Below are 14,428 nucleotides of genomic sequence, written 5' to 3'. Positions count from 1 at the left end.
CAAAACTTCTTGACTCTTATACGAGTTCTATGTGTTTGGAAAGTTGGGGACGAAGCAGCTATGCTAGGGCTATGATTGAGCTTGACTCGGAGAAGGATTTAAAAGAAAAATTGGTTGTGGCTATTCCTAAGTTAGAGGAGGATGGGTATATTCGGGAAATGATGAAAGTAGAGTATGAATGGAAACCTCCAAAGTGTAATGCTTGCCGTGTGTTTGGGCATGTTGACTCCAATTGTCCTAAACAGCCTAGGATTGACGTCAAGGATAAAAAGATTGATGCTGATGGGTTCCAAGAGGTAAAGATGAATAAGGCGGCACATAAACCGGGATTTCAGATCCCAAAACCTAATAAAAGATTTGAGTATAGGCAGTCAAGAAAAGGGATCAACTGAGTACATCTAATGCTAAACCTACAGTTGATTTGGTGGAGGTTTTAACAGCTAATTCTTTTGCTGTTCTGAATGATATTGAGACCAAAACAAGTTAATCAGGAACATTTGAAGGTTGGGGAAAATAAGGTTATTGAGGATGATTCAGATATGGAGGAGGAATTTAAAGAATCAGAAACTTATTTGGGTCGGCTAATGGATGATAGTTTATCTGAGGGGGCAAGCACTCCCGGTTTAGACGGTTCTCATGTGTAGTATAGCTGCTTGGAATGTAAGGGGGCTGAACCGCTCGCTTAAACAAACTGAGGTTCGTCAAGTTATGTCTGAAAATCATCTTAAAGTGTGTGCAATTTTGGAGTCGCATGTGGATGTTAGTAGTCTTTTTGATGTGTGCAAAAGGGTTTTTAGAAAGTGGGAGTGGACTTCTAATGGCAATGTTTGTGATAAAGGTACTTGTATCATTCTAGGGTGGGACTCGGATGCTGTCGATGTAATGGTGCTGTCTCAGTCTTCGCAGGTTATGCATGCTCAAGTTTATTTTAAGATTGATAAGAAAATGCTTTTTTGTTCCTTTGTGTATGCGAAGAATTGTTATATGGAAAGGCGAAACTTATGGAAGGATCTCTGCATCCATAAACAGTTTATACAAGATAAACCGTGGGTTATATTGGGGGACTTTAATGTCTCCCTCACGTTGGAAGATAGCTATGCAGGTGTTTCAAAAATTAACACGGGTATGAGAGACTTTAAGGAGTGTATAAATCAGATTGAGGTGTTGGATATCAATAGCTCAGGATTACATTATACTTGGAATCAAAAACCGAAGAAGGGTATTGGGATTTTAAAGAAACTTGATAGAATTATGGGGAACATGAAATTTATTGATCTTTTTAGGTCTTCGTATGCGATTTTTCAGCCTTATCGTGTGTCAGATCATTCTCCATGGGTTCTCAAGCTCCCGTCAATTACTAGATGGAAACCTAAGCCGTTTAAGTTTGCAAATTTTCTGGTTAATAAGAGGGGGTTTAAGGATGCTGTGAAAGAGGCTTGGGGTAAGAAGGTAAGGGGAAATAAAATGTTTTGTGTGGTTAAAAAGTTGAGAGCTGCAAAACCTGCTTTGAGAAAGCTTTTATATGATCAAGGTAATTTGCACTCTAAAGTTACAATCTTAAGATCGAATCTGGATTCGTTGCAATCTCAAGTGGATGGTAACCCTAATGATTTGGAGCTGCGTGAAATGGCAGCTGCTTGTTTGAAGGAGTTTGAGGAAGTGGTGTATGATGAAGAATGTTTCTTGAAACAAAAAGCTAAGATTGAGTGGCTTAATGCTGGTGACTCGAATACGGCCTATTTTCATAGATCTCTCAAATGTAGAAACCATAGAGGGAGAATTGAAAGAGTTAAAAATAAGGATGGGGTGGTGTTTGAAGGTAACTCGGGTGCTCAGGCCTTTGTTGATCACTATCAGAATTTTTTGGGTTCAATAAGTCGTATAGATTGTCTTAGTCTGCATGGACTGTTTACTAATAAATTGTCTATGGGTTCAGCTAATGAAATGGTAAAACCGGTTACAAATGAGGAGATTAACAGGCGATTTTCTCAATTGGGAATAATAGAGCCCCAGGTCCGGATGGGTACTCGGCTGCGTTTTTCAAGGGGGCTTGGGATGTAGTTGGGAATGAGGTGTGTGGGGCGATAAGGGATTTCTTTATGCATACAAGAATGCTTCGGGATGTAAATCATACTATCATTGCTCTTATCCCTAAGGTACCCACACCTGAATCTGTTACTGATTTCCGTCCTATTGCTTGTTGTAATGTGCTGTATAAATGCATCACCAAAATTATCTCTAATAGAATTAAGGTGGGGTTAGAAGAAGTGGTAAGTATTAACCAATCAGCTTTTATACCGGGGAGAAGAATCTAAGATAATATCCTTCTTACCCAAGAATTAATGCATAATTATCATTTGAACAAAGGAACTCCTAGATGTGCTTTTAAAGTTGATATTCAAAAGGCTTATGACACGGTTAGTTGGGATTTTCTTTATAGAATTCTGGTTGGGTTCAGATTTCATCATGTGATGGTTAATTGGATTATGGAATGTGTGACTACCACCTCGTTCTCTATTTGTATTAATGGAGACATTCATGGTTATTTTGATGGGAAACGAGGCTTGAGGCAGGGTGATCCTATGTCTCCTTATCTCTTCACTTTGGCGATAGAAGTGCTAACTCTTTTACTCCATAGGGTTGTTCGCCAAAATCTTAACTTCAGGTTTCATGCTTTATGTGAGAAACAACGGTTAATCAATCTGTGTTTTGCGGATGATTTATTCCTTTTCTCTCAGGGTGATGTAAGGTCTAGTAAAATTATTATGGATTCGTTAGAGGAGTTCAAGGAAGTGTCCGGTTTGGTCCCGAGTGTTGCTAAGAGTACGGTCTTCTTTGGGAATGTGGCGGATGAGGTTAGAAAGGCTATCCTTTCTTGGATGCCGTTTGAGGAAGGGAAATTACCGGTGCGTTATTTGGGGGTCCCGCTTATCTCCACAAAATTGCTCTATTCGGATTGTAAGGGTCTGGTTGAAAAGATGGAAAACCGAATGGATGATTGGAAAAATAAATCTCTATCGTTTGCGGGTAGGCTTCAATTGGTAAATTCGGTTCTTTCGTCCTTGCATGTTTATTGGGCTTCAGTTTTTATCCTTCCTTCTCGAATTATTAAAGATTTAGAACAAAAGATGAGACAGTTTCTTTGGAGATCCGATAATGAGGGTAAGTATAAATCTAAAGCTTCTTGGAATTCTGTGTGTCTTCCGAAGTCGGAGGGGGGGGGGGGTTGGGTATTCGTCGATTAACGGATGTTAATAAAGCGCTTATGGCCTACCATATTTGGAGTATCTTGTCTAATAGAAATTCGTTATGGGTTCAATGGGTTCAAATGTACAAGCTGAAAGGTCGAAATTTTTGGGAGGTTCAGTTGCGTGGGAATGTTAGTTGGGGCTGGCGCAAGATCCTTAAGATCCGTGAGACCTTTAGACCGTTTATATGGAAACTTATTGGTGATGGTATGTTTACGATTGCTTGGAGTGATAGGTGGAATGACTTTAGCCCTTTACGGGGTTTTATTACTCCAAGGATTATTGCTAGATCTGGTTTTGATTTGGACTCTAATATGGCTGAGTTGGTTGAGTTTGGGACTTGGAGATGGCCGGTTGCTTGGTATGATTTATTTCAAGTCCTTATTAATATTCCAATACCTATTATTGATCCGAATAAAAGAGATGCTTTGGTTTGGCGAGTTTCTGGAAAGGATTATATGGCGTTTTCAGCCGCTATTGCTTGGGATTCGATTTGGGTGAGTCAACCTGAGGTGAATTGGGCAAAAATTGTATGGTTTAATCAGTGTATTCCGAGACATGCGTTTCACATGTGGCAGGTTTTTAGACGGAAGTTGAAGACGCAAGATAGAATGAAAGAGTGGGATGCAACAAGCTTGACAAATCTGAATCTCATGTGCTGCTCGTTGTGCTCGAGGGGTCCTGACTCACATGATCATTTATTTTTTGATTGTATTTTCTCTAAATAGGTTTGGAATCAAATGAGACCAATGTTTGATATGGATCATGTGGATAGTAGCTGGAATAATATTGTTGATTATATGGTGTCCCAAGCAAACAATCTCTCGGCTAGTGCTATTATTGAGAAGATTGGAGTAGCAGCGTGTTCGTATTTTATATGGCAAGAGCGCAACTCAAGACTCTTTACGGCTGATAGAAGAACTCCCTGTCAACTTAGGGAGGTGATTATGAAGATCATAACTTTTAAGATTATCACGTTAAAGTTCAAGAATACGGAAACGAAGAACCGTGTATGGCAAAAATGGAAGATTTCTGGTATTGGGGACGGCTATGGTTGAGTCTTTGTTTGTTTTTCTTTTTTTTTTTCACTATGTAACATGTAATATAGTGGAAGGGTGTTGTGTTTTGTAATTGGGGGGTCTAGCTTGGCAGGTGGGTTTTTTTGTGTAATTGGCATGTCGTTTACATGAACTAGTATGATACTCTGTCATACCACTTGTTTTGTTTTGGTTGAGTTTTAATCGAATCACCGGGGTAACCCTTTACCCAAAAAAAAAGAATACTCTTTTTTAATAATATTAATCATAATAAAATACATGCAGGTATTTATACACATAAGCACAGATGATCGTTTATATACATATATATTTATTTAATATTATATTTTATACACATATGTTGCTGATTTTACCAATTTGATTATTCAACGACTTCTTCTCAAATTCCCACGTACAAGCAAGTCCATTATTACGTTCCGGACCATAATAACCCACTTGCCCATTCGAGTTCATCCCGAGACTCATCAGTATATATTATTTGATATTATTTTATTCCCAGAGCTAATCAAGCCTATGGTTATATTAGGGTATCCTAAGAGACATCCTAATTCTTTATAACCAATGGCTCTGATGCCAACTCCTGCCACACCCCCACTAGGTCAATGCGGAAGCGTAATACGGGAATGTAACATATAACTTCAGTATCAACCACATTGTTTATATAGAAATTCAACAAACTAATATACATCATATTACATTGGTTGGTACTAAGTTTACAAATTAGGCGAAAACACATAACCAGTTCTCGTGGATGCCTATTCTTTAATATATACTTGTGTCTATCTACAACGATTCAACTTCAGATTTTAACACCGAGCACGCAGCAATCATTCCAACTTGGGCTAACCTGAAAAACATGTTAAAACGGGTCAACTATGTCTAGTTGGTGAGTTTCAAGTTTCACGAGTACAAACAAAATCAGTGTACGAGTTCGTAAAGTTCAGAGTATGTATGTATGAATGTATGTATGTATGTATGTATGTATGTATGTATGTATGTTTGTATGTATGCATGTATGTATGTATGTATGTATGTATGCATGCATGTATATATGTATGTATATATGTATGTATGTATTTATGTAAGTATGTATGTATGCATGTATGTGTGTATGTATATGTATGATGTTTTTATACTAAGGCACACTTGAAACCGAAATGAGCTAAAAAACATGGCCACCCTTGCCCATGCACTCCCGTTGGCATTTAACAACCACTTTGCCCCAAGTATGTACTATGTCTAACACCACATAGCAGAATGTAATAAGTTTAAATGACAATGTGCAACTGGGTTAGCATGTTCCAGCATACCCAGTTGGGTTTGTCAAACCGATAGTACCATCCACACGCCACCAGCACGAAGTTAATCATTTGTGTTTGTGGGGATTTTCAAGTGTTAGTACCTAGATAATTCACATCATCATATGTAAACACGCTTTCCACCCCAAAAGTTCGTAAAACAGTTTAGAAAGTGGGGTCATGAAACTCACCTTAGTGTAGTCTTGATCGGTTACACGTGTAGTATATATATAATGCTTTCGAGTACACCTCCTATCCTATAATCGATATAGTACGATTAACAGTAGTACAGTGTTTAAACTAAATTGACTTGTATAACTAGTCTAGGTATAGCTGTTAGGCCCATAACATGACCGTAGTCCTAGATTGTGACGTTGTATGTTATGAAATGTTCAAAACCAGATTTGACTCAGTTTCGCCGTTTCCGTGTCTAGCCAAGTTGATCGTTTACGCGTTTCGAAAATAGGTAAGATCACACAAACTTAAGTAAACATAATGATTGATAAAATGATTTGATTGATGAAAAAATTTTGAAGTTTCGGTATCTGGATTAATTGCATTGTTCGTTTCCGTTTTCATACGAGTTTGATTATACAAAACGCGTACAATCCACCCGAGTTGTCCGGAAATCTCGTAAAAAGTTCGTTTTTATCAAATTCATCCAAAACTATGATATTTGACCACTTTTGACGTTTTGACATACCAGTCAGTTCGTTAAACACAAAATTGCTGGTTTTGTTAAAACATATATATAATTTAAATCTTCAAATTATCATAACTATTTATGTAATTATATATAAATTATGAGATTTTTTTTAAAAATCAATTAAAATCTGTAGAAGTTTATATAAATATTTTCAGAATTTTAATACGTAACTATTTATTTATAAAAATTCGTTTTGTGTGTTATAATCCACCGATGAATACCTCATTTATACCAAACAATTTCTGAAAAATCCGATAATTTTTTTTATGTGGTCATAATACCATAACACAAGCCCTGTAAAATTCCTAGAACCTAATTCTTTAACCAAAATACCCTTTTGTGCATTTTTCTGCTGTTAAACTCGATAAAAACGCAAATGAACAACCTATACTTAGACATCTCCAAATGATCACAAATTAAGCCAGTGATCGTATCATAACATTTCTGATTTCCATGCCAAATGTCATAAATTTTCATGAAGTTTAAATATTTTTCCCAAATAAACTCCAATAAACGGTTATAAATTCGAAAAATATTCTCATTTACCGAAAAATTACCAAATTTGAACAGGGACTCTTTTGCATTATCCCTAATGATCCTGCAATGTTTCACAACCTAACATCAAGTACGTCACAACCTAATACTAAACAACCCCTAAACGAGTAATACGGTAATTACCTTGTCGGTTTTTGATAGTTTTCGGTGGTTTTAATGACTCTCCAGGTCTTGGGTCACAAAGTCAGTGTATCTACATATCATATAACATAAAACAAAGCATAAATTATCCATAGTCTAGCCTTTTTAATTAGGGATTCGGTTTGGATTTCAAACCGAACTTTCGAACCGTAAAAACGTCATTTTCATGTTCTAATCCGTGTTTTTGGTAAAAAATTTATATGTTTTTGCTTTGTATACAACTTTAACATCAAAACATGGTTTTAGGTGATTTTTATTGTTTTTGGATTGTTAAACATGTTTAAAACTAATCAAGACTTAAATTTCTATGTTTAAACCTTGCTAATCAAGTGTAAATCTCATGAAATTTTATTGTTACCTGAAGGTTTGGGCTGCAAGATGAAGGAATCAGCAGAGTATTTATCTTGGTTGATTTGTGAGTGAAAATATCTAAGTATATTAATTTATACAACAAACTTGAAACAAGGGGGGGTCCACCCCACTTGCGACCGGGATTAAGGGGGGCCATTGGACCTCCCTTTGGCCCATTAATGCCTCGGTTTCCGTGTCACGTGTAAATCTCATTCCAAAATTTAGTTCGGGTTCTTCGCAAGAAAACTAGTTTGAGTGCAAAAAGCAGCGCGAAAACGAGTGTTTTTCAACCCATTTTTGTAAAATAAGAAAAACGCACTAACTCGTTGTAAAAATCCAAATATTTTCTTGATTTGCTTAAACTATCAATAATTTAGCCACTATAATATATATATATATATATATAACCCATATATGACCCCTCAGTATATAATAGAGTCTTAACCAGTATCGGTCGGTTACTCATTTGATCTCTATGAATTAACTGCTTTATCGTTTACTCGCTACGTAGTGAATAAGGTAGACCTCATTTTGTCACGGATGTCACACCAACCTTGCAATTCGTCTGTATACATTTGGATCGTGCAAGACATGAGTTGTGCCCAAGGTTGGTAGATCAGGGCTCACAATGTTAAAGATTATTTATAAGAATCAAGGATAGACTAAAAATCTTTCTTCCCTTCTTTTCCTTAGATTAGTCACCAGCCCCTCAAATATCAATCTTGAAAAATGAATTGGCTGGTTATATATAATTGCAACAATTGCATTTGCAATCTCCCGGCTCATGAGGGTCCTTGTACTCCTCCTTGATGTGAAACCCTGTATGATGTGGTGAATTATAAATATATACAAGATAGGAAAAATCCCTTTCTTGAATTGTCCTTCATGAACATCTCCTTGATACCACATTGTTTCTTGAAAAATTCTCAACAGTCCGTGGGTAGAACAATGTATAGGAGCATCCACCGCATCATGTATCTGGAGACTGGCTCTTATCAAATTTTCGGAATCACTTCATTCCCAGCTACAGTAGCCTCAATCCTTCTACCAAGTTCATAATCTTCCAACTCAGCAGAATTCCAGAAATCCAATTAGTGGTTTCTGTATATTTTTGGACTTTCAGTGAGTGAAAATCGAAGAATAGAGCGCAACAGCCATCTAATCATTAACTCCACCGGCCTATTCTCCTCCGTAAGTTGGATAAAGGCACACATATTATGCTTTCTTTCGAATGGACACGTCATATCTGCACAGTCACAAACAAAGATAAATTTAAAGCAACGATTAGTCATTAAAGTTCATAGCTTTATCATGTAGTAAGTTATAATTGAAGAAGAAATGAAAGATAGTCTTTAAGAGCCTATTCTTCGACAAATTTGTAACCTACATAGAAAACAGATATGTCAGTAAAGATGAAACTGAAGCCTTAAACCCATACAATGAGTGTCGGAAATCATTCAATTGAAGCTTACCAATTAGGATTATGTTGGATGACAAATTTAGGTTAGGAATTTTGTTTAACGTTTGAAATTCTAGGTAACGAACAAATCGCCAATAATGCAAGCGAGAAAGAGGGAAAAAGGTGAAATGAAAAATTTTCTAAGTTCCATTTTTATAGTGTACTCAGTGAATATTTGAAAGTGGGTTTTAAATAATTTTTGTCATTTAGTGAGAATACTGCCAAAACCTAATTTTAAATAATCTTACACAAAGCTTGCTTGATAAAGTATACTCTCAAAAGTTTGCTTGTTCCCAAAGTATGCTCAGGCATATAAAGTAATTAAAAATAAACTAAGTGGAGAAAATGAAGGAAGTGTAACATCCCGAAATTTACAAGAATAAATAATTAATATATTATTTATTTAAGATGGAAAAGTTTACTTGAGTTAATAGAAAAATAGTAAAATAATAAAGATGGAAGGATAAGTAGTCTAATTAGATGTAATTAATTATGGACCAAAAAGGAAAGATGAGCCTAAGGTCCATGGGCTTAAGGGAGTATAAATACCCCTTAAAACCCTAATCCTTTCCATTTTCATACATCTCTACACCATAGCCTACACCATCAAAACACACACTTAACCCAATTCCCGTTTTTGAGAAAACCACCCACAAAGACACAAAGATTCCTGGAGATCTAGCCGTCGGATCGGTCTCAAATTTTAACTAATTGTTCATGGTATATATATGAAGATTTTCACCAATTAGATCTTCTATCAGAAGTCGGGAAGTCCTATTTTTATCAGAAAACCATAGCAGCTCAAAAGTGAAGATTCAAGCAACTGTTCAGCTGTTCCGGCGACTGTAGCGGCAGTTTCCGGAAAAGGTGAGCTGATGGGTTTGTAGATCAGGACGAGAAGGTTCCGTGGCTTCTTAAATCACTCAAATCGGAGTTTGTTTGATATGGTTTTGAGCATCTCGAGTGATTTCATACAAAAACCTCAAAGGTACGTTTTTGTTAAAAAGGCTTACTTTTCTTGAGCGGATTTACATAAAAATTGGTAGGAGAATAGATCGGGTATAAACGAGTGTTAAAGTAGAAAACTTGATGTTAAAAATGAACCCAACGAACTTATAACCATGAACGGCTCGATTAAAATAAACCTTAGATCTAGTATTGAACGTTTTAAGCCTAAAGGTCCAAACTTTATGCTCTTCCGAGCCGAGTCTTACCCGAAAATGATCATGGGAATGCTCACTGGTTTGGTTAATGTCCCATCGAAGGGTTGCGCATTAAAACGGAGGTGATTACAAGGATTGAGAATGAACCTGTAGTTGCTGATGCAAGTTCGCTTGCAAGCAAGTTCGTTGCTACAAGTTCGCTGCTACAAATTCGCCTGTTGTTAAGTTCGCCGCACCTAAGTTCGCTTATATACCTAAGTTCGCTTATCAATAAGTTCGTTTATATATATATATATATATATATATATATATCGAAGTTCGCTTATCAATAAGTTCGCTTATATATATATAAGTTCGCTTAGCAATAACTTCGCTTATATATCTAAGTTCGCTTATCAATAAGTTCGCTTATATATCTAAGTTCGCTTATCAATAAGTTCGTTTAAGTATATAAGTTCACTCATCATTAAGTTCGCTTACACTCAAGTTCTCTTACATTGAGACCGAATACATGGCGACTTGTAAGTGTAGACATATATGTGTACACACGTGATGGCATACAATGTAAGGACTTAGGAGATCATGATACCAGAGAGTTAAAATAAAGGGAAGACCATAAAAATGCTAAGTAAAAGTAAGCTAATACTAGGCCACTAGTTTATATCAGACAAGTATTGATACGTGCAACTTATATACAGTTAACATATCTAACCTAAAGAAAGGATTAACTATTAACGGAGAAAGAAACAGGATCCAGGTGAGTTTCTAGCCCCATTCCTTGTTATGTTTTCGGGGCTGTGTGCATACTCGATGTGATAGTTAATACACTTACCTTAAATGGTAAGTGTATGCCATGTATGATTTATATGTTATTTATGTATGTATATTTTGAATGTGAATGAAAGCTTGTCGGTACGTGAATGATCTTTGGATATTGAACGTATTGACATGGGAGGTATGTATATGATAGCTGAATATGTATGTTAGATATATGTATAACATATGAGTATGTATGAATTATAAAAGAAAGTATATATTACGGGTATGTAATGTAACGCCCTGGAATTTGACTGGTAGACAAAAATCAAGGAATCATCGGAAACTATACACTTTGGGGTTCTGGACGATAAGTTCGGAACCCATATCATTGGAGAAATCTGCTTTTATCATTTGAAATGTTTATTTTATAAAACGACATTTACGTCTGGAAAATATTAATTTTTATGCTTTTGAAAAATAAAATGTTCTTATTTAAAAAAAAAAAAAAAAAAAAAAGATTTTAAATAATTATTCGGAAAATGGTTTATAAAAGTTTTGCTGAAAAAGTTTTAGTTTGTTTAAAAACTTATGAACTCGACTAGTCTTGACCCGTCGGTAGCCTAAACCCGAACCCGAGTCACCCGAGTATTTAAGCGGAAAATCAAGTATTCTTACACCATCTCTTTCATTTCCACCAACACTTCCCACCCAAACACTCCCACTTCTAGAGAGAGAGTAGTGAGAGAAAGTCATCCAATCTAAGATTCGAGTCCACCAATCTGTTTATCGTTGTTGTCGGTAAGATCTTCTTGAAAATCATACGTTTTTACAACCAAAACCCGCCCCGAATCGAGCAAAAACTCCGACTTTTGTGTCAAGTGTGTTCTTGGTCAAAAACCGTCATTTTTGGTGTCAAAATGCAAGCTTTTGTGTTTAAAAGTACTAGGAATCGATACCCCTTTCAATCCCGAGCATTTCCATGTCAAAAACTTCGATTTTGGGTCAAAAATCTGGAAAATCTGGAAAACCCGTGGGTATCTCCGTCGCCCAGCTTGAAGGAGTCGAATCAGACTCATTCGATCGAACCAGTCGATCGAATCAGTCCAGTCGATCGAACCAGTCGATCGAATCAGTTCATTCGATCGAATGTGTCGATCGAACCAGTCCAGTCGACCGAATAGGAAAGCAACCGAATGGTCTCCAACTCATTCGACCGAATGAGCTTCGTATTCGATCGAACGTCTGTCTATTCGATCGAATGAGTGTCTATTCGATCGAATGTGTTTCTATTCGATCGAATGTGTGTCTATTCGATCGAATGTGTTTCGATTCGATCGAATGTGTTCCTATTCGATCGAATCAGGTCAGAACCAAGCTGTTTCGTCTTTAAAACCTAGTTTTTGCTCGAGATCGTGTAAGGCTTACACTCTTAGACTTAAACTGCGTTGTTAACTTATTATGTCCTTGTCTAGACTTAGAGGATCGACGTTTGACAGCACCCGACCGCCCTAGCAACCACACCTAGTCAACAAGGTGAGTTCATAGCCCCCATTTTTCTTTTAAAGCCTTTCAAATCATTGGGGGTGAAAACATGGTAAATGTACACGTTTTGACAAAACACATTTATTCAAACATTACCTATCATAAACACTTGACAAATCTTTTGCAAACAATGAACATTGGGAAAACAAGTAATCATGGCAGGTTACGCGTACCTTAACTTTCTCGGAAGTTGTGTATGCATAATCAAATATTCAGGAGTAAATATGGGAATCACTCAGCGTTTAGGGAACATTGGACGTTTGGAAATCAAAGTCATGTACCCGTTATACTTTATCATGAAAACACATTATTCATTGGTCAGTCTTGTGATCGTGTGAACAGTGGCAATATAGGTCACAATAGTGCATAGGTTTGATCTCCAAGTGGTCGATTGGTAGACAGGCCGTCACTAGATGTGGGATTCTAAAGTGATCGATTTAGAATACACGTGACCTATGGGGTTCTTAAGTGTTCGATTAAGAATCCGAAGGATCTCTTAAGTGTTCGATTAAGGATCCGAAGGATTTCCTAAGTGATCGATTAGGAATCCAAGAGATACTAAAGTACGCTTTAGAATTCTCTCATGGTACCCAAAGTGATCGATTTGGGTTACCATCAAGGAAATCAAGTAACATAGTGTGGTCTTGTGTGGGGTCGATGTCAGGTCTTGTGTGATCATTATGCATCATTATCATTTTTCATCATGGCATGGTTACATATGATTCTTGGGTATCTTATACATATATCCTTGATACCGTTCCTCCTGCATGCATGGAAACAATAATTGGAATCTTTATACGAAACTCTTGCAGATTCAGTTGAGATGATAAGCATACCAAGCATAGTAGGATAAGTTGTAGGAGTGGTGGGTTAGCCGATGGTACACCCTATATATAAACCCCTACAACTTAGCCTAGTATGCTTGTGTAGGGCTTATCACTACAGTATTAGTTAACCTATGAATTCACTCATCTACTTTTTGTAGTTGACGTTTTATTACATGTTTTCAGGAAATGAAGCAGGAAGTAGCTAATAGCTGATAGAGGCCTTAGAGAGATGAAGGCTAGGCTAGGAGTTGTTTGGAAACTTGATATTTTGTATTAAAACAATTTGTTTCATGTTACCTGGATGATGTAATATTTGACAGTTTGGTTATGTTTATGCATTTAGACTTTTATACTATTGTGCTCAATCAATCACGACCTAGTCGCCACGCCTCGGTTTTCCGCCATTACGACCGGGGTGTGACAGATTGGTATCAGAGCCAATGGTTATAGGGAATTAGGAAACCGACCTAGACTATAACCTAGGACCCTTAACTCTAGATAATTCATGCATCACTATCACATGCCCACACTTATGTGCTTGCTATGTGCTTATGTGCTGCATCTTTAATTGTGTCTATCGTAGCGATGTATTCTTTGGCTATTCCTTATCCTGTTATTCTTATTCCCGGTATCATTCTTGCGCGTTCTTTTTCTTTTTCAGAATGCCTCCTCGTCGCTCGTCCGTTAATGCTGACCCTGCTGACCTCGCTGCCATCATAGCGCAGCAAATTGCAGCAGTTCTTCCGGGTCTGGTTAACAACCTAAGGCAAGAAGGAACCTCGGGTGCGCCACAAGCCCCAGAACCGAATCCTACTCTTCAGGCCGACAGGCTCTATAAGGCTTTTACTAACACTGGGCCTACGAGCTTTAATGGATCCGAGGGAGCTGCTGGTCTTCTCCAGTGGTTCGAGAAAGTCGAAGCTTCATTCAACATGTGCTCTTGCCCGGATGAACTCAGGGTCAAATTCGCGGCGAGTATGTTCCACAAACGGGCTCTCACGTGGTGGAATATCGAGATTAGAACCAGGGGGCGAGACGCGGTCTTAGCCTTGCCCTGGGCCGAGTTTGTTGAGCTAGTCACGCAGGAGTTCGTTCCGAGAACCGAACTCCAGAAATTGGAGGCTGAGTTTAGGGCGCACACGATGAAGGGCGCCGATCACATGAAGTACACGGAGAGATTTCATGAACTCTCCCTATTGGTGCCCCACCTGGTTACCCCAGCTTCACGCGCTGTCGAGCAATACATCAGCGGTCTTCCGGACTCTATGAGGGGCATTGCGGTTGCAGTTGACCCCACTACACTTAAGGCAGTGATCGATCT

General features: G+C 37.6%; 2 protein-coding genes across 2 annotated transcripts; both read left to right on the top strand.

The window, feature by feature from the left end:
- Positions 1-708: 708 nt before the first annotated feature.
- On the top strand, positions 709-2,061 carry LOC143631563 (uncharacterized). The gene has a single exon (XM_077100287.1). It carries the CDS (start codon positions 709-711, stop codon positions 2,059-2,061), a length of 1,353 nt encoding a protein of 450 aa, XP_076956402.1.
- A 1,204-nt stretch (positions 2,062-3,265) lies between these two features.
- Positions 3,266-4,306, top strand: LOC143631562 (uncharacterized). The gene is made up of 2 exons (XM_077100286.1): positions 3,266-3,826; positions 3,977-4,306. The coding sequence occupies exons 1-2, from the start codon at positions 3,266-3,268 to the stop codon at positions 4,304-4,306; spliced, it is 891 nt and encodes a 296-aa protein (XP_076956401.1).
- Positions 4,307-14,428: the final 10,122 nt, after the last annotated feature.

Source organism: Bidens hawaiensis, unplaced genomic scaffold (assembly GCF_021521415.1).
Source record: "Bidens hawaiensis isolate Kalapana, Puna unplaced genomic scaffold, B.hawaiensis_p1.1 tig00006092_1, whole genome shotgun sequence".
In the NCBI taxonomy this organism is placed as follows: domain Eukaryota; kingdom Viridiplantae; phylum Streptophyta; class Magnoliopsida; order Asterales; family Asteraceae; genus Bidens; species Bidens hawaiensis.
Note: the sequence above shows the minus strand (reverse complement) of the source record. Positions and strands in the feature narration are given on the sequence as shown.